The sequence below is a fragment of the Strigops habroptila genome, chromosome 2 (genome assembly GCF_004027225.2).
Source record: "Strigops habroptila isolate Jane chromosome 2, bStrHab1.2.pri, whole genome shotgun sequence".
NCBI lineage: Eukaryota > Metazoa > Chordata > Aves > Psittaciformes > Psittacidae > Strigops > Strigops habroptila.
Window position 1 is genome coordinate 81,057,947 of NC_044278.2, and position 21,634 is coordinate 81,079,580.

General features: G+C 39.0%; 1 protein-coding gene across 3 annotated transcripts in view; it reads right to left on the reverse strand.

Moving 5' to 3' along the window:
• Positions 1–4,110: 4,110 nt before the first annotated feature.
• UCHL3 (ubiquitin C-terminal hydrolase L3) overlaps positions 4,111–21,634 on the reverse strand; it is a 46,296-nt gene continuing 28,772 nt past the window's right edge. For 2 of the 3 annotated variants that reach the window (XM_030476451.2, XM_030476453.2), the window contains exons 7-9: positions 10,181–10,256; positions 7,055–7,113; positions 4,111–5,765 (exon numbers count right to left, since the gene is read on the reverse strand). In XM_030476451.2, coding sequence (XP_030332311.1) covers positions 5,682–5,765; positions 7,055–7,113; positions 10,181–10,256 — 219 coding nt within the window. In that variant the 3' untranslated portion in view covers positions 4,111–5,681. The remainder of the gene's footprint in view (positions 5,766–7,054; positions 7,114–10,180; positions 10,257–21,634) is intronic. The other variant, XM_030476452.2, reaches the window with a different exon arrangement.

Genomic DNA, 21,634 nt, shown 5'->3' on the forward strand with positions numbered 1-21,634 from the left:
TGCACCGCCCCACACCCCCCGCGGCGGCGGCTCCTCCGCCCCGCCGGGCCGCGGCGCCCCTCGCCCTCCCGCCCGGTGGAGGCCGCCCCCAGCGGCTCCCGCCCCGGCGCATACCAGGAATAGCTGGGGACAATCGCACCTTTCAGCGCCGGCCACCTCCAACCCGGGCCCCGCCACCTGCCGCCCGGCCGGGCCTGCCCCGCGGGCCGGCGCCTCCCGCCGGCGGGGCAGAGAGCGCCCGGCTCCCTCCTCAGCGGCGGCTCTGCCCTTGCGGCCGTGATCCGTGAGGGGGGACACGGCTCCGCGCTCTTCTGCAGCGTTGGGGGACCAGTTAGGAGCCTGTCCCCGTGCTTCTTGGGACGTGAGAGACCCACGCTTCGTTCTGAGCTCTTTTCGCACACAATGACCGAAGCTGGGATGCCTGGGGCAGGGCTGGTGCCCATGGTTGTTTCCATACTGCCCCCCTGCCCTCAGCACTGCTTGCCTCAACTCTGGCTTTCCTCACAGTGCCCCCACTAGTGCCCGGTGCTTTATTCCACTCGTGTCTCTGCCCCCCACACGCTGCAATGGCTTCTCTGTGACCACTCCGCGCACCATCCCGTGCTGGGCTCAGAGCTAAAGCCCTGTCTTTAGCTAAAACCCTTACCAAGCCATGGTAAGGCCATGCTTGACTCCTGAGCCTGGGTGGACACCATGCTGGGCCTCGGGCTCTCTGGCAACCACAAACATTGGGCAAGCTGGCATCATGCTGCGCCACAGCGAAGTTCCTTCCACCCTGACGTAGGCACCGGAGCTGGAGGGAGCAGGTGTGCTGACGACACAGCAAAACCCTTTCTTCCCATATGAGAGCGGACACATGCTAAGCAGAAAAGTTAATGAAACATCAGGAAAAAGAGCCATTTTCTGGAATTATACGGAATGTATAGCAACAGTTTGGTTTTGGTTCTTTTTTTAAGCACCTGATTGCATTTTTACATTGTATTTAAGATGCTTTTTTCCTACTGGAACTCTTGATAATACTTTTCTTTCTGTATCTTTTCTGTAAGCAAAACTGAGTTGCCACACCCATCTTTTGCATATGTGTTCCATGGCAGAACATATGTCATTTTTAAGGACTACTGAGAAAAGATAATATTTGTACTGCACAAAATTAGCTTCCTTTGCTTGGGAGCACATGTTATTTCTGCTCTGTAAACAGCCTTAGAATAGGAAAGAAGATTTTCGGAGATCAATTTAACATACCAAGAAGCTATTGGCCATCAGTTTCTGCAGTACATGGAAATTAGTGTTACTGGTGATACACGCAGGAAAGAAAACTGACTGACAGTGACTTATTTCAGTAACTTTGGCTGCAATGAGTTCCACAGGAGATGCTGACATTTATTGAAGTTACAAATGCACAGAAATGATGCAGTTAGCTCCTCACAGTGGTATGAGATGAGACATCTATGCTATTAGAGCCCGTGATGAATGAAACAATCATCAAAGCTATAATTTGGATATTTTTCCCCGCTCCTTTTTCCTGTTCCAAGCCAGATCAGCCACGAGACCAAACACAAATGAAGAATCTGCATTTTTCTCAAGTGGGAGGCCTGAACATCAGAAAATAACCCTCTCGTCTCATTATTTAATATTCATGACTACAAAAGGCTAAAGCCCCAGTCTAAATAAAGCATGTATGTGCTGCTGGCTGACATCAGTTTGTGTTAGCTGTCATTACTGAACATTTTTCTGGAGAACTACTGCAGCATTTCACAGACTTTTAAGGTCTGCCTTTCAGTTCATACAAAAATACACTGCTTGCCCCTAAGGAGGGGAAACTCTGAATACTATGAAATTTTAGGTTTATTTGAGAATAGAATTCTATGAAACAGGTTTCAAAACAGGTCATGTTTAAAAAAAAACAGTTTCCAAGTTCTCACTTACTTCCGGTTGTTTTCATAGAATGGTTTGGGGTAGAAGGGACCTTAAAGATCATCTATTTCCAAATCCCCTGCTATGGGCAGGGACACTTTTATTTTTGCCATTTAATAACAAATCAAATCACTTTTCTTATGTATCAAGTGTTTAACATTTTAGATCAAATAATTTGAGTAGTCAAGTAATTTGATCAAGTCCTCGTTTTAGCAAGCTGCATGGACCACAGCAGTTTTCAAGACAAAGTTATTAATAAAATAAAGTCCCAGCATGCGAATTTCCTCCTCAAAGTGAATTTTAAATCAGCTGTCACAGATAATTTATCTATGTAAGGCTTAGCAACCAAAATAGTTCAATATTCCTTTGCACTACCAAGGTAAGTCACCAGACTCCTAGATCACAAAAAGCCTACATACAGTAGGTTTGACTGCTGACTGTTGGTGTCAAAAGTAGCAAACAAGATTGTTTTACTTGGCAAAAAAACCCCCTTTCAATTCGTGTGCTCCTAGGGATCAGTCAAGCAACAGACGCTTGTTGTTAGTGGACTCTCCAGGTGACATCATATTCTTTTCATAGAGTGTTCTACAAATATTGAATACAATAATGACCTTATTTATTTTCTAAATGTGGGCTGTTAAGTACGTTTATTTTCTAAAACTTACATTTCAGTGACAGAAAACATTTCTTTCTCTCCTTAACTGAATCATGCAGCCATGACTGAAAGGAATGGGCACTGCACTGGTTATTAAATTCTTACGGTTTCTCAACAAAATGCACGTAGTAATAACATGGGAAACTTACACCAATATACTTAAAAGAGCTTGAACAATCCTTAGCGCTTAATAGCACACCAGCTCCACTCAGCTAAAATTAATGTAAGCGCTGAGCATGCACCATTTCCGTGAGATGATGTGTACAGCCAGCCTGGACTGCGGGAGCCGAAGAGGGATTTCCTGGCAGCCGCTGGTGCTGTGTGCCTGCAGCCAAGCCATGCTCCACACAAAGGTGATGAGGCTCTGGCAGGGCTGCTGCACAAGTTGGAAATTACAGTGTTGTTCTCCCACAGAGCTTGAGCTAATAAGCACAGATTGGGCAACGCTGGCACAGGCATTGAAGAGACAAAAGCACCCCGTGGTTCTGAGCCCCTGTTCAGGACCTTGCTGGACTATACAAGTCAGCCAACCGTTCATACCTCACTCCTTATACCAAGTTACATGGGTTCTGTCAATGCCAAAGGCATTCCAGCATCTTGTAGATCCCTTTATTTCCTGTGCTCCTCAAGATGGTCACCAATGCCTGTGCCAAAGCATGGTCTGACAAGCACTGGATGCGTTGCACCGTACGTCAGTGCAGTCTTTCAAAATCTCAATCTAGCGAGGGAATGTGCAGTGAGCAAGTACAGTTCAGCATAAAAGCTGGTGTGCTGCTCTTCGTTTGCCACCTCAAACTTTTGAGAACCTTTCCAAAAGCAGTGTTCACTAAAAAGTACCATCTTACATGTTAATAAACTGGAAATTATCACTAAAAGTAAAACAAAATAGAAGGAAACCTTATGCTGCAGGACAACTGATTTGAAGGCTAGGTAAAAACCACTGACAAAAACTATCGTATTGCCAAAATTGCTAAGAATTCTTATTTGTAAGTTTTTACTTGAGATTCAAGATGTATTTTCCCATCGTGGCCACGAAAAAATCCCACCCCAAGTTGACTATTCTAACCTTGATTTCCTTTGTCATTAATTCATTTAATCAGTCCTCACACTCAATTAAAACTCTATTTCTAAGGTGATTTTGCAATAAATAACTGCACAAAAAGAGCCCCTCCACTTATTACCTAAACCCACCAAAATCTCTTGAGCATTGAAGAGCGTATATGGTGTGAATATTTCCCTGAAGCAGACAACTTTGTAGCTAGTTTAACAGCTTAAAACTGCATTTCCTCTTCCTCTCTTTCCTCATCCTCCTCCCTTCCCTAAAAGCACCTTGTCTATATTAACTATGGCTTACTTTAAATGTGGTCCTCCGAGTCACCTTTAGTATAAAATATGTGACATCCCAATTCAATTATGAGAACTTTTGTTTGATTTTTCTGATATTAGCAGGAAAACAATGCAGCTGCTTTGGTTACTAAAGCCTTTGATTTTTATTTAGAAGCAAGTTTCAGGGCTTTACTAATGAGCACGGCAACATAAAGCATGTCTTAAAGATACTGCATTTTATTGGGGTGAAAAAATGCTCAAAAATAGAAGCTTGTTAGTGGTGTTCTTCCCCCTCGCTTTCCCAACCAGCTCACGTATAGGAAACAGACTCTTGTTGTTCGTGGACTCTCCAAGTGACATGTTTTAGACAGACACTCCGACTTTTTCTTTAGAGCGCAAAAGATGTTCTTAAGTGATAAGACAGACTCCCAGGCCTCTTTTCTATAAAGAAGGAAAACTCTGCCAGATTGCTCTGGCATAACCCCATTCGTTTTTCCTGCAATGACAATTGGTAGAGAACGAAAGCACCCTCTGGGACATGGAGGGTTCAGTTTCCTTTGGCAGCAGTCTTCAGTGGAAGCAAACCTGAATTATTTCACTTCAAAGCAACAAATAAGGATTTATTCTTTTTTCTTGGAATGTAAAAAACATGCACATTAACCAAAACCAACCTTTGCAAGAATGCTACAGCATAAGATTGCTTAGCCAAAACCAAACCAAAACCAAACCAAACCCCAACAAAGCTGTTACTAATTCAAGTGTAGAAATCGGTCAACAGTACCTTAAGATCCAGTGGGTGGGGTGGGAGGGATGGCACAGGGGAAGGGTATCACATAGCATTCAGTAATGCCAACTGACAAACTTACAATAGACATTCCTAAAGGGAAAAAAAGCATATGACCATCATGGCTATCTATCTTAAAATCTATAACCTGTTTCTGTTCTTGTTACAGCAAACTTCACTAGAACAATCCTTATTTTTCTATCCTTTATTTCAGCTAGGTGAGATAAATACATTGCTGTATTCACCTGGGTGTGCCCTTCCCAGTCCTACCATTTGAACTAGCATAAATTACTAGTGTGGCTTTTCTGGGACAAAACATTCATATTGGTTTTCCATATATACAAACAGCAAACACTGGTTTAACTAAAGCTTTTTGACAGTTTATTAACATCATCAGGCTTGAGAAACAAAATTAAGTTTTATTCAAAATGTAGATTAAGATAATTTTAAAATTATGTCAGTGCTCACCAACAGTAAGAAGAAACAGTCCTTTTTCTGCCTTTTTTCTTCCATATATTTATTTATAAATAATGCACTGAAAAAAAATGCCTTTGAGTCACCTGTAAAAGTTTTTTATAATATTCTTTTATCATTATAATTAAAAGATCGAGATAACCTCACATTTCAAGTTTTTACCCATTAACATACCACATACTCCACTCCGAATGTTATCTGTGAATGATACAAAAGATAATCCTGCTCTGAACTAGCTCATCATTATTATGATGAAATATCACAGACGGTAATTCCCAAAATTTTAAGAGGGTGGAAGGGGGAAAAACCCACCACACAGAAGTCTTGCACAAAATGCATGCGTGTATATGAATACCCAAAGTTGCTTTAGGAACAAGCAGCAAGAAATAGCAAGGACAAATGCAAAGTTTATTCCATGTATGCTACAATTAATCAACATGTTAGGGAAGTATCAAAATTTGTACTATTAACATATGGCAACGGTTTTATTGTTACAATGCATTGCATTAGCCCCACTGGAAAAGGCTTTTAAGCTGCAGACAGCGCAATTGCATTAAATCTTAATTCTTCAGGGTCACGTTCCATGAATTTCTTGCAAACTTCTATTGCATCCTAGGAAAAAAAGTAAAAAACAGAAAAACAAAACAAAACCCACAATAAATCATACTTACTATAAAAAGCCCCACAACCGAAATATAAAGATATGCTTCATACAACCTATGCTCAAAATGGGTTTTTCCATAAAGGATTACTAAATAGTGGAGCAAATCTATATAATCTGTACTTCTGATGTGTTACCATTATTCAAGATTATTTACAGTGCTCACATGGGCAGCATAAGAGCAAAGGTTTTACATGGAACCTTAGTAACAATGACTTTTTGTGACTGCGTATTACTTTGTGTCACAGATATGTTGCTTGTCTGACTTTCTAAATGCATCTCAGAAGTTTGCCTTTACTAGTACTGCTGTATTCAGAAATGTTCCCTTTGTCTCAAGATGCATCTAAGCTGTGTGGGGTAAGTGAAAGATTGTAAGTTAATTCCTTCATCTAGCTTTAGGGTGCAATCTGGAGAACACGTTATCAGTAAAGCAGAAAAAAGCCACATATGAAAAAAGGAAAACTTTATTCAGCTTTTCCCCCTGCCCAAACAAGCACAAACTGTATGGAAGCTTTACAGATGTTAGTCTATGCTACTTAACTATAAAAGGTTTTGCTTGGTTGGTTTTTAGTTTCTCTGGTTTCTTCCTTTTGTAAAGCTAATCCGGTCTGGATACCATATAAGTCAGATCTATGCACTGCCTTCTCTCAGCTTAAACTTCGCATCATTCTGTGGGGATGACAGTTCATCCTCCAAATTCAGTATATTCCTTTCCAATTCATTTCTCAACTCCAGAGCTCCGAACACAAAAAAGCACCCAAAAGAAGTCATGAAACTGGAGAAGAATGATTGTCAGCAAGCGCCAGACAGGAAATCAAACTTGTGTCTAGCATGACACCTATCAAACTATAACTAAACTAAAGAGAATGAAAAATTATCCTAAGTTTTCAACCTGATGATTTCATCTCATGTACAGTTTGAAAGGATCAGGGGTATATGAAAGTCTCAGCACAGAAGAAAAGTCAGTCTGGTCTTCCGTTATGGTCAACCCTTCTGACATTTCTTCTTATCATGTTATGATACTTTGTCATCCAGAGTTAGAACATCAGCGTTCTGAAATACTTGTTTTAAAACTAAGTAAACCTAATTTCATCTCACCATCCCACTCGCTCCATTCCTCATTCAACCATAAATGTAGCAAGACTGTTGTACAAATATTTTTATAATTTTTAAAAATAAATTTTGTGGAAATTAACAAGAATTCTGTATGACAGCATTTAAGAAGGTTTTCTATTCCTACCTCTAAAAAAGAATCGTCGCTAGTTTCCCCATGGTTTATTGGAAATGGCTTGCGCCCATCTGTTGAAAGACAAAGCAAGATTGAACAACAAATTTATAAAATTAGAAAAGCTTCATTTTTCCAGTTAAAACTATTTGGACAGATTTTTTGTTCTTCACTTACAAAAATGCTACCTCATTTTTCATAAGAGAATCGCACATGCCGCTAGCTATTCCCTGGTCTCTCCTCCACTGCTGACTGCTTCAACAGGTATCATTATGTATCATCAGTCTGCTACATTAGAAAAACATAATCCAATCAAAACCACTTTTTCATATTTCATTTGAAAACTCTAAGGCTGTAAGTTGCGATTGTTTTAGTGCTGGTGTAGTACTTGGGTTTTTTCAAGTAAAGAAGAACAATTTCAACTACACTTCATGGCTGTACCCTGACATACAGCTGTACATCTGTGGTCCCTGACAGCTGCGATCAGGCACTCCACGACGGAACAGAATACCAAACCCATCAGTTTGATGAGTCTGGCATAACTGAAATGTTACTCTCATTTAAAAAAAATAAGCACACAAACCCAGTAACTTCAAGTATTAAGGACTTTCACATCATTTAAAAATGGTTACCATAATGAATTATATTTTCTGCCATTTGCACTGTAACAATGTTATTCTCAGCATTTTAAAAATAATTTCATTCGCAGAAATATGTTTCAGGTTACTTGTGAAGAGCTAACAGTTTGAGAACATCTGTCAGGATATTCTAAGTATTTGCTAGACCGAATTCCCTTTTGGTTCTGTCCTCCCTTCTAAAGACTTTTCCTTGCCCAAAGATTCCATCGAAGTTGACAACACCTCCAAATTACATTTTCCGTAACTAAAAATAGATTCAATGTTGAAAGACTCTTGGATTTACATGAACAAGAGGTTGTTCATTATTGTAACGACCATGATTGAAGCTACGACCACGCAAAATCTTCAGAACATGCCAGGGAAACAGAACTGAATGACCTTTACTATTGCAAGTGAAGTTTGAATAGAATTTTCTTTTATTTTTTTCCCTAAACATGTATCTTGGCAGAACGGCATTTTAATTTCATGTGCCTATAAATAACGTGTTTTCTATGGCAAACACATAAGCATTTAGCATCCATGTGCTTTCTTAGCATTTTCTGCCTGCCAAAGCCCACATGCTGGCCACAGTGACTGAAGCCGCTAAATCAATTTAAAAGCCTTCTCCCGTCTTCCTATTTTTAAGTATTTTTTGCTTTCTTCCGCTGGTACATACAGAAGTTATTTTAAGAACAAAAGGAAACTGTAGTATTGTCATGCCACTACCTTACAGTGGAGTTAAATGCCTCTTTTTTTTTAATTTAATAAAAATAATTAAAAAAAAGGTGGGTTTTATCTTGCGTCATACTTATGGAAAATAGTTAAACATGATACTCATAGTTTGTAGTGTGCTTCTTAAGCAGAGTAAATTAATGCATTGCACAATGGAAAGGTAACATGCAAATCATAAAGTCATAATAGTAGCACATAACTAAAAGAAGACCAAGCCATCCATAACACCTTGAAATTCAGAGTAATAAAATATTTATATTGCATCCTACAGTAGTTGCCTCACTATTTGATCTAATTCACTGGCAGACAGCCTCATAAAAATACAGAAATGTGTGCCTGTTGTTCATGATTTACCACTGATAATACTCTTTAGATCAACTTAATATTAACATAAACACCTCTTACATACTGCTTATACCTCAGGTTATGAATAGTTGTCACCTGTTAAGGGCATTGCTTAATTACATTCTGATTTTCAAAAGATGAAAATGTTCTCAGCAGAAAACACTGCAAAAATTGTGTTAGGAAAGACCAGTGACTTGCAGTTTTCAAATCTAGATCTACTTGATAGTTTTCTAAAGAGCCTGCAGCAAAATCTAGTTGCCCAGCAACATGTTTAAGATTGGAGTCATTAGAGAATATCTGGGCAGAACTTGGTGCTACACAATCTCAATAGAGGAAAAAAAATAGCCGTAATTCAGAAAACAGAGACTACTGTTCTACAGTTAACTGTCTAGTAACCACAAAAAGGTAGAAAAAAAAAATAACAGAGGAGTTGCAGAGTATTTGTATCTGCTAGTATCCTGACTAGTACTCTGCTCTCATGAGACCCCACTTGGGAGTACTGTGTGCACTTCTGGTGCCCTCAACATAAGAAGGACATGGAGCTGTTGGAGCAAGTCCAGAGGAGGGCCACGAGCGTGATAAGAGGGCTGGAGCACCTCCCGTAGGAAGACGGGTTTTGAGAGTTGAGGCTGCTCAGCCTGGAGAAAAGAAGGCTGCGTGGAGACCTCATAGCAGCCTTCCAGTATCTGAAGGGGGCCTACAGGGATGCTGGAGAGGGACTCTTCATTAGGGGCTGTAGCGATAGGACAAGGGGTAATGGGTTAGAACTTAAACAGGGGAAGTTAGGTTAGATACCAGGAAGAAGTTCTTTACTGTGAGGGAGGTGAGGCACTGGAACAGGTTGCCCAAAGAAGTGGTAAATGCTCCATCCCTGGCAACATGGAAGGCCAGGCTGGACAGAGCCTTGAGCAACATGGTCTAGTGTGAGGCATTCCTGCCCATGGCAGGGTGGTTGGAACTAGATGATCTTAAGGTCCTTTCCAACCCTAACCATTCTAAGATTCTATGACTACATCCTTTCAGTTTAAACTGCATCAAGCTATTTAATTATGTAGTTAACACTTCTAAAGTGGCATACAGTTCATTTATTAATGCCACAAGCAATCTGGGGACAGAAATATAACAGTAGTTTCCTCTCTGAAACTTTTGAGTGTCTGTCAATTCTTTCTTTGTCCTTGTAAATCATAAAGGAAACTTAGAGGCAGTCTAGTATTCTGTACCATTTTATCTTAATAGGATGGAGCTGAGGGAAGGAGAATCCAAAAAAGCAATGCGAAGAAGGCTGCAACTGTTTGACAGAACACCCCCACAGACCCTATGATGCATCTGAAAAGAACCAAAGCCCTACCTTACATCAAGCAATCTCTCCCAAGCATTGATAGTTAACAACATTACTACTTGTATTTGTTTCAAACAAATGGAGAGAGCAGATAAAAAGTGTTCTTACCCAACTCATAGAGATGACCACCTACGTTAACTAATGCAATAAAATGAAGATCTACTTTTTCATCTATACTTGGTGCCTGCAAGACAAAACAAAATAAAAAGAAATTGTGTTCACTAAAATTCTTATCACAATATGATTAATGTGAACATATCATCATAATATGCAACTGGCCAAGACAAACGACAAGTGAGAAGCACATTCTGGATCTACACAGAATGGCAGAAGTCACGCTGCAGAACATTTTGGAATATAAAGAAGCTTTCTGCAATGCACAGGTTAGTAAGAATCCTTTCAGCAAAGTATCTAGAAGTATCTCAAATTATAGCTCTACATAAAAGCTTTATTTTTCATTATTGAATTAGAAGTGTTATCAGCTCAAATACATTAACGTTAAAAATAGATATTCATATAAATAGCAACTCCTTCATTAAATCATCTCCCATAACAAAGCGATGCAGGGCTGAACTCTGAACCTCTAGTATTTTAAACCTGAAAATATTCACTTGGTCAAAATAGTCTTTTTCTTATATGGTTAGCCACATATAGCACAGTTAATGTTCCCTCTTCACAAGTGGTCAAGAGAAACAGTTCACACATCTTAGGTGGGGAGGAAGGAAAATAACTAGAGGTTCCTAGACTGAAATTTCAAAGTGGCATTACAGCCATCATACCAAGAAAGGACTCAAGTGCAGTGACAGCACCAAGTGACATGACACGAAGAACGGTTACACTTGATAAAGAGCTATCTAGCCCAGTACTGTGTTGCTAACTACAGCAAGCAAAAGCTTCTTCAGAAGAAACACATCACCACTGTTGTGTTCAATAGAAATTGATGGTTTATTTCCTCATCAATCTTTCCAGTCTGCAGCTGAGCCTTGAGCCACAATTTAAGAAGATACTGTTTGAAGGAATGGGAAAAAGCACCTCAGTTTTTCTTAAACCATCAAGAATCTGACTTCTGTGACAATATATTTCACGCAATTTTTCTACCATCTTGCAATTACTGTTAGCCTTATGTGAATTTCTTGAAGCATCCCAAAAACCTAAGAATTTGCCAGAAACAGATTAAAATGAGTTGTAGAACCTTATAGTCATATCACGGTTTCAAGGCTGGATTTAAAGTTTCCTTTGTCCTTACGGTCATGAGAAAAGACTTCAAAAAGATGATCTAAAATGCAGAAACGTAGCAAACAACCAGAACACAATATAGCAAAGGACAAGAAGTCGCCATAAGCCCTTCAATACATCAAGAACGCTAAAGAACAGTGTTACAGCAAGCCACTAGCTTACTGAAATTCTATGTAGCAAGCTCAAAAATGAGAGAAAGAAAAACAAAACAAAAACACCACAAAACATCCCATTGCCCTCATTTGAGATGCACTCCATGACCAGCTAAAGTGTGACAAGCATAAATACCCTGTTTCCTCTTTGTTTCAGAGCGCCTAGAGTGGAGAAAGCGCATTCCTGCCTCTGAGAGGAGGCAGCTATCATTGGGACAAGAGGACCTTTCCACCGAAACTCCAAGGAGTCTTTCCCCTATGGCATAAATGAATTGCCTTTGAGAATTTCATTTTACAGAAGGCCAAATAGAACCAGGGCTAAGAAAAAAACAAGCAGAACAAGCAGCCTCAGGGTTTGGCTACCCTAGTTGTAAACTTCCAAGGACCACAGGTTTCCATAACTTCCTGACAACCACACAAGACAGTAGCTGACAACCAATGTTACCTTGTTGTTATTCCTGTCAATCAACTAACTTTTTACAAGGCATCTAAACTGTGGTGCTACAGAAGTGTGCAGTCAAGCGTAACTGAGAGTCCTTGTCACATCCCACATTGCCGCTTAATTCCCTTTGTAGGTATGACTTCATGGCTGGTCACTTATCAATTAAACATACCAACTGGGCTCAAGGAATTTCAGGGTTAGGGGAAAGACCACTGCTAGTTAGTCTCACTTTAGGAAGGAAACGGCTTAGCATTTAAAAGCTTTGAACATATGCTACCTGGGCTCAAACTGACATTAGCTAGAAGAGCTCAAAGTATCACTATTTCAGGGGACTTTAAGATAGGGTAAATGCTCCATCCCTGGCAGTGGTTCAAGGCCAGGTTGGACAGCTTTGGGTAACATGGTCTAGGGTGAGGCATCCCTGCCCATGGCAGGGCGGTTGGAATTAGATAATCTTAAGGTCCTTTCCAACCCTAGCCATTCTATGATTCTATAATTCTGTGTTCAGGATTTGGTTTTGATCATATTTAGAACAAAATACAGTTGCCCTTTTGACCATTTTGAAGATTGGATTGTGTTCTTTGCCAGCTTCTAATAAACAGCTTTTCTATAGGAAGCAATACTTGGCATGCTTGGAATGTCAAGCTTATATACAGCTAGAAGATAGATAGGGAAGCCATCAAAAAAAGCATGATTAACTTTTCATGGAGTTTGCTTGGAGACAGACTCCTATAGAATCCTGCTGAGTTTTTGTACATGCATAATCTAAATAACATGCTCTCATGGTGCCATTGCCCCAACCCGTGAGAAATGTTGTGTTTTAACATTTTTAATTCCCCAACCTCAGAGAACGAAAGTGCCATGCCATTATTAAAGCTTCTACCACATGGTGTAATGCAGACAGTCTCTGTCCCTTGTGACTTCTTTTCATATAATGCACAAAGCAGATCTATTATGCTGCTTGAAAATTTGGATTTCAATAATTTTTTACAATTATTTGCATAATCATAAGCACAGAGACTCAATAGGGTCTGGATAGTCAAGATGACCTAAAACTTTGTTAAAAAAATATTAAAAATATGTATTATAAATAAAAACTTTTTTCCCTGTGATGAATCTGATTCAAAATCCCCACACCACTCTTAGGGGAAAAACAATCAAAAAAAGGACATCCATTGCACATGTGTGCATGCACGTGCACACACAAACATACACATGAAAAGAAGCCTAGTCAGGCCAATTCTTGCTTCACTAGGAAGCTCTAGAAATTCTAATACCTGAAACAGAAGATTTTAAATTTCAAAGGAATGGAAAGAAGAGGGAATGGCAGCTTCAGAGAGATGTCTTTTGTGGTTTCCTTGAAAAGCTACACCTTTGGCCAAGTTTTCAGCTCCTAATAAACAGTCTGTATGAATGCTTAAAATTAGAAGAGAGAACATAGCTTTAAGAAGGCTGCTTGCATGTTCATCACTAGGTAGTATTTTCAGCACAATTACAGAGGATTTTCTCTTGATTGTCCTTCTTGTCAAAGGCCACAGTAACATGAACATCAGTCAAGCGTTGGGGATGACCTGTTCCTTTAGGTTTCTTCTTTTAGAAGATCACTCAATGTGCAAAAGGAGACAGCAGATCTAAATGACTGCACATCCAAACAACAAGGGAAGGAAAAGACAGTTCCAAATCAGGATTTGGAACTAAGCTAGGGGATTCAAGACTCATTTTTCCAGTCTTCTGAAGAGCTGCAGCACACAGTGAAGAAAATTTCTATTTCTTTCCCATCCAGAAAAGACAGAATGAGGACAAATACCAAGTATTTTTGGGAGCTTACGTAAGTTTATGTTATGGTTTCAACCTTAGCATAAGGAACAAATTTTGGTAGTAGGGTTAGCGGACATCACCTTTCCTACTTATCTCTTCAAAAGAAAAAAAAAAAGGTAATAATGATCAGCAGACTTGAAACTGATTTGAAGAGGAAAAACGCAAAAAGTTTAGTGCTCACGTGACGGTTCTGAGAATATCTCACCTGTAATTTGTGGTATCAAGGTATTAAGATAATGCTTAATGGTAATAATATAGCGTATTCCCAGTTTCACATACAAAACTAACAGCCAAGGTTGCTGTGCCCTCTAATTTTGGATACAACAATAAAAGCACCTAAATGACCAAGCCCTGATTTTTCACAGGATTTGATTGCCCTCTCTACTAACCTGGACATTCAAATTAAATATTAAACAACTGCTGACTGCTCTGAGAAGTAAATTTTAGTTGACTTGTCTCAGGTCAATACCCATTAGTTCATGTTATCACAAAAGCACCTCTACCTTTCTTCCTCTATTCTTCACTAGCAGATTTCCAATCAGTAACTTTTAAAATGGCGCTTCCCAAAGTTTTAACTATACAAATAACCCTTCCTACTCCCTCTTGTTGTACTAAGAAATGCCTTAATTTTACTTTTCAGCACTGCACGCTGCCCTCTCTACACCTGTACTCTTTCCTGTTGTTGCACTGAGCTGCAGAAACTTAGTGGTAGCTCCCTATACCACTGTTTCCCCAATCATATCAGCTGGTCTAATAAGGTACATTTCATTACCTACACAGTTTATCTTGCTAATGCACTTAGACCATTATCCCAATCTAGAAGTCAGTATTCAATTTTCATGCATTTCAAATCTTTTGATCTTGAAATTTTGCTAACCTAGAACAAAACTGTTCATCAAATTTGATGTGCAACTGGTTCCTTTTCTCCAAAACCACATTTCTGGGAGGAACACGCAATTGGAAAAGACAAACTGTCTTACTCTTATGGACACACTGAACAAGTCCTCACTGCATCCTGCTTAAAACTCATTTTTGGAAGACGGTATTATAAAAACAGGTTCAATGTTATATGAAAGATTTCAGACAACTTCTTCCAATTAAATCTTGTATTTTTACTGTTTCCTTACACTTGCTCTTGGGAGAAAGGAGTAAAGCAAGAACCGATTCAGTAGAATGCTTTGCATTACAGGTAGTGACTGGGAAAGGAAAAAGCACCACTTGTCTTAAGTCAAGAAATTGGCATCGAGAGTCTCCTGGGTTCTGGAAGAAGAGCAGTAATGACTGATAAGGAAAAGACAATTGTGCAGAACCCTGAGGAATAAAAAGTTTCATATGCATCCAACTGAAAGATCATGACAAAAGTAACGGAAATCCAAAAGAAAAAACCTTAGGGGATTACCTATACAATTCCACTCACAAGGAGTTACAAGAAGCCAAAGAAAAACATATTCAAAAATGAAGTTTACACAACAGAATGTTAGGTTTAGATTCAGTAAATTTTGAAGGGGAAAAAGTGATGCAATTGCTATTGGGTAGATTAGGCATCTCTAATTTCCATTGTGAAGCATAGAACATGCTTGGACAAGTGTACTGTGGAGGCCTGTAAAAGGCATTTGAATTCTGGTTAAAATACTTCAGTTAAAACAAAGACCACTGGAATGATGATCACAGGTTTCAGCAAGATGATTTCTGGCTCTTTCTCAGAGAACAGCAACATCTCAGTTCATGCTCAATATATTGCAGTGAGTTTCACACTTGAACATACTTAGCTTAATGTAGATCAAGGTATCCTTTGTCCAGAATAATGAAAAAGAATTTCTATTGGAAAGATGCTGAGGGACTGTCTTGAGTGCTGACCCAAGAACGGACAAGAAGATCCACTGCTAAGCACTGCCTTATGTATTTTTCTACCATGCTGTCACCGTAGACAAGCTGTCTCAAGTTTACTCTGGGTCCCCAACTACAGCTAGAAATATGCAAGTGTCAAATGAGGTACAATTCCAAGATGCAGGACAGTAGCATCTGATTTTGAATGAGAGGATGTCAAGCAAGAAGGTGAAATTCAGAGATGAGCTCTATCGGTGACAAGAGCATCTGGATACAGAATGTTTATAAAAACACAACTCTCCCTTTAGATCCATAAGCAAGAGGGATTATTTAGCAGTGTGCTACTCTAAGTAAGTATTCCTGTTTTGTTTTTTAAAGAGTGGGAACTTTAGTCTGACAGAGAAAGTAAATGAGAGAAAACAAAGAGCATGTTTTCCAATTTGAGAAGTGCAGGAAAGAAAAAAGAATTAGTAGAATAGCTTGACATATAAAAGCCAGCAAAATGATCCTAAGGCAAACAGAGACACTAAAAGAGGAGAAGAGCTGGAAGAGATCATTACAAGGACTGAGGAAAATTCAACATTAGTAATCAAGCATGTTGTTACCTATAGTTTAAAATTTTGCTACATGTACTGTACTGCAATTTATCAGTTTGTTTTGTTGTTGCAGGTTTTTGTTTTCTTTTTTTCCCCATTATATAAAAAGTTGTATTGGGTCTGGCTGAGATGGAGTTGATTTTCCCCATAGCAGCTCTCTCAGTGCTGTGCTTTGTACTTGTAGCAAGAAAGACGTTGATAACACACCACTGTGTTGGCTACTACTGAGCAGTACTCGCACTGCATCAAGCTGTATCTACAATATTCCCCCATCTCACCCAGCAGGCTGGGGATGGGCAGATCTTGGGAGGGGTGGAAGGGGACACAGCCAGGACAGCTGACCCAAACTGACCAAAGGAATATTCCATACTGTACGATGTCTGCTCAGCAATAAAAGCTAAGAGAAGGCAGGGGCAGGAAGGGGGCATTCATTATTACAACACAACCACAGGGTGTACTGAAGCCCTGCCTCCCAGGAAATGACTGGACATTACCTGCTGATGGGAAGTAAAGTAGAGAAGAAACCTTTTGTTTTCCTTTGTTTCCACACGTGACCTTTACTTTTGCTTTAATAAATTGATTTTATCTTGACTCCAGAGTTTTTTTCCATCTTACAGTCTCCCCCCTGTCCTGCTGATGAGAGGAGTGATAGAGCGGCTTGGTGGGCATCTAGTGTCCAGCCAAGGTCAACCCACGACAAAAGTCAAAGAAAGTTTTCAAGTGGGGACAGTACTTTTACTTACAGAGCATAAACACTGTCTCCCATAATTAAAACTTTTGTTCTGAATCTTGAAACAATCTATTTTTTGTTTCTCAATGTTTACGCAGTAGAAACGTATCTGCAAGAAAATTCAACTGTATTTTAAACAAAATATACAGGATGTTTCTTCCCCTCCTTTAAATTTAAGTGCATAGATTTCTTAATAAAAGCAATACTAGCACATTTTCATACAATGCTGAGACAAGTTCAGCCTCTTTATACATCTTCTGTACACAGAACGATCAGCGGTATACTAATAAGACTTGTTGACAGGCGTTGACAGGACAAAACTTGAAAGACAAGGTAGCATTTATTATCAAGCCAACTGAGACAGCTTTAATGCCAAAAATGCTGTCTTCTTTTTTGCATATTAAACTAATTTACATATAGTTTGTGGGTTCTTGAGTCTTTTTGGAAAGGTGTGTTATACAAAAGTGTAAAGACAAGAACAACATTTTAGTTACCAATAAATATCAGACTATATTGTATTCAGTGATAAGTCTTTGCACACAGGACTTAAAATTACAATGTAGGATGGAGAAAGTAAAGATCTCAGGGGAGTTACCAAGTAATATTTAAAACCATTTTTAGTGGAAAGCTTCAATTTTGCCAGATAAGAGTTGTATCAAAGGCCACTTATTTTTTAATTAATTTTTTGAACATTTTCAAAGCAAATGCTCACTGCTAACGATGAGGAGTTAATTTTAGAAATTTTTTTGAATAAAACCCTCAACTTGCCGACAGTGGTTTTCAAGTATAATCACAACAGATTATGCTGTAATGGCCATCCTTGGATAAGTCATGATCTATTTAGCACTGAAGTAAACTCGTGGTCAATTAATGTTTTTGTTCTAGGCAGGCACACTCAAGCTCAAGTCTTCCTCAATAAGTCTTTTGTTACCAACAAGCTTATATAGGTCAAATTCAAACAAGATCCCAGTGTCAAACTACAGAAGTGTCGTGGTTTAAGCAGACAAGAAATGACATAGAATTTTCCAAGTTCTGCTAAACAAACAAAAATAATACCCATGCAAAATGTCAGAGTTTGCCAATGTTAATGACATAAATGAGGGGGTAGGAAGCATGAGTTGGGGAGAACTTAACTCAGTGCTAAACTCCATGCCTCCTCAATCTCAAGATATTTAAATCGCTCCAAATGGTAACATCAAGAATGTTCCTTAGTTCTAAAGATTACAAGAGAGCTAGATATTTAATAATAGCAATTATTATTCACATAAAGAGAAAGGAATCTGGGAAAAGGTCTCATATTGAGATACTTATCGGGATAAAAATATAAAAGCTATAAAGGAATGGAAGCATTTGGACACTAATTTTTAATAGCAGTAAAACATTAAGAAAGATTTCCACATCTGGAAAGACAGCTCTGTATGAAAAAGGAAAATATTTGGACCACAGTCAGAATACTTATTTCACCTCAGTAAAAAATCCACATACCTCAAATAAGAATTTCTAGTAACACAGGTGAAATGTGGTCATTGCCAAAGAATGATAAAAAGGAAAACACTGTCCCAATTTTATTTAAGACTATTCACTTCTATGTATCAAGATTTTTTTCTTTTGTGAGTGTACTAGAAGTGCGATCACTCCTTAAAAGCAGGATGAAGTTAACACTAAACCATTCTTTCAGTTTAGCGTTTCTGATGGTGGTCATACGACAGTTTAGAAATATTGGCTGTTGTGTGCATATAATGTTTTTCAGTGTTTTCAAGATATAGTTGTGCCCTGTGAGTGAAGAAGGAAAGTATGCTACTTGATGACAAGCTTTTCTTATTAGAATGTCTTCACCTTCAACTATAATGTACGTCTACAAACTGGATAAAGAAACAGATGTCAAGTGACAAAATAAGCCAGCCCCTTGGACTTACAGGAAACATTTCATCTTTACTGAAATACACAGGGACCATTAAGCAAGACTTAGAATGAAAGAAAAGGAGACTAGGTTTAGGATATGAGAACATAAACCAGGTCTCAAACACAGAAGAAATAATATCATGTGACAAAGAATTAGAAGCCCCTTGGTTTAGCACATCCAAATGAAAGCTCATGAAGATGAGGTGAAAAGAAGAGGCTGGATGTAGAGCCTATGGCGAAAAAAAAAGCCACTTCATGAAAGGCAAATTTCACCTGTGCTTTGAAAATGATTTGGCACATGTACTGAATAAAAAATACCTGGACAGCAAAGCATGGAGTGATGTACTTTTGCTGTCTGACATGGGGTAAATAAAAAAAAAAAAAGGAAAAAAAAAAAAAAAAAGGAAGAAAGAAAGCCTAAGAATGGTTGAGAAAAGACCCCAACAAAAAATGATGCCTTGAAGACTGAAGTTACATGGCTGAAGGCCAGTCGTGTCAGAGTAAGAAAAGACTGAAGATGGACTACACTTACAACAGAATGAAGCCCAACAGATGGAAGGCGTATCAAGGGCCGCCAACGACGAAGACGGATTGACGGACTGGTAGCCTTTGCAGGACCTACATGATTACGTTTGGCCCAGGAGAGGGATGCAGAGTGACACAATGGTGAAGCCTTCGTTCTGCTGTGGCTAACCTGAGGCTGCGATGAGGATGGTGGTGAAGACAGCGAGGACGATGACGACTACATAAACATTAAAAAAGAACATACTTAGCCCACTTAAACTTGAAGTAACATACCTAAAAAGGCAACTGCAGAGGTGTCCACTGCTTATTGTACTGTCCTTTAACTGATCAAATCACATAGATAATAATCAAGAATGTGTTGAGTTTGAATGAGAAGATAAAAGAACAATGAAAATAAGCAAAGACATGGTCCAAATCTGAAGTTTATCACCAGATAAGCTAGAGGTTATTCACACCCAGTGAACTTCATAATATGAACACAAATTAACTGACTCATTCAAGAGACAGACTGTTGGGAAGTGTGGAGGGAGGGGATTTAAGTATCATCTCATGGAAGGAATAGTTGAGAACAGCGTGTGATCAGTTTTGTCTACAGCTACAAAAACTGTGAGCAACAGTTCTTTGGTAATTTAGGAAAACTAGGTGGTGCTACTCTGGGATTTAAAATGAATCAAGCAACTACTGTAACAGAACCCAGAGTTTCTTTACTGTTCCATGTCTAACATAAAAGGAAAGCAAAGGAAAAGGGAAGCTTACCGTGGTGAGGTATGCAACTTCCTAAGTTTTTCACCTATTCTTCTAAAATAGCAGGCCACTGGCAGTATTGCCATTAACACTCAGGATCCCTTTAGTATCCGTGGGAGCAGTAGGACTATGTTAAACCATTCAAATTGTTACTATTAGGAGAAAGACCACAGAAGTATTAAAAATGACTCTCAGCTGCAGCTGACAAAGTTACAGTAAATATATTAAGACCAGAAAGGACCATTGTGATGATTTAGTTTTGATCTTCTGTCCCACACAGGCCACAGGACCAATCAAGTTGAAGTTTTGTTTGGATCAGAACATACCCACAGAACAAAAAACAAACGTTCAAGCTTAACAATTTAATTTTTTTTTTTTACTACTGAAATAAACCAGAACAAATCAAAATTCAAATCAATCCTGTCTGTACCTATAGAGACAGTAAGTAACATATTCATACAGTTTACTAAATACATCAGTGCTAAATGAAAAGGCAACCTTCTTAGTCCTGCTTAATGATGATATGAACATGGATCGATGGATTACATTAGTTAATCTGGCCATGATGGCAAACCAGGGGCTCACCTTCAGCTTATCGCCCACCATTCTTTTCCCCTGTCAGCATATATAAAACCCTGCAGTGTAATCTTCAGTCTTTCAGAGAACCTCTCACCTTCTGTCATGAAATAAACTTTACCTTTTGTGCTAACTACACAGCTTTCATCTGGCCTCAGAACTCTTATGTTTGAAGCTAACCTAAAGGGCAATCCAGATTGTCCTGTGTTGATGTCTTGTGCTTTACTATCTCTTGATCTTTTTACACTGCCTGCAGGTTTGGCAGTATATTTTTTATGTTTTCTTCCATGTCACTGATATAAGCTGTTCAACAGTATAGTTCTTAGAAGCAAGCAATCCCTGCAGAACTGCACTAGCAAACATACTTACTCATCAGTGATACTCCACTCATCTGCACTGAGACCTGCCAGCTCCTTGTGAATCCATTAAAGTTATGCAAGCAGAACAGAAACTGCAGTTCCTTAAGCTATGCCCCACATTATGCATTCAACGGAATGATTACAGTAGATTGCAAAAACTGAGCATTAGATAGCTTCTCTGGAAAAAAAATATTTTCACTTTTTAATCAATGCATAAGTGCTAGTCAAAACCATTTACTTTCTTTGTATTATTTATCTTCTTTCCCGTTCAATTCCTCCCCCCCCCCCGCCTTTTCCTACCAAGAGTGGTAGGAAATCGGTTCTTTCTGCTCCCATATTGCTGACCTTAAAGACAAAGACAGGGATAGAAATTCTTCATGAAGAGCAAGCATCAAGTACAGTAGAAACTGTAGAGCTCAGAAATAAGCATGGAAAGTTATCAAGTCTCATAACCTGCCCAGAGGATAGTTTTCCACAGATTTGTCACAGGTGTTATTTTTCCAATTAGCTTCTGACTTTCAAGCATTCTGATCCACCCCTAAATCTCAGCAGCTCCACACAAAAAAGGATGAATCCAGAAAACCTCCAGCCCCAAAATGTAACTATATAAAGAAAGAGGAATTTAGCAATGACAATATTTCTGAGTCAGAGATGC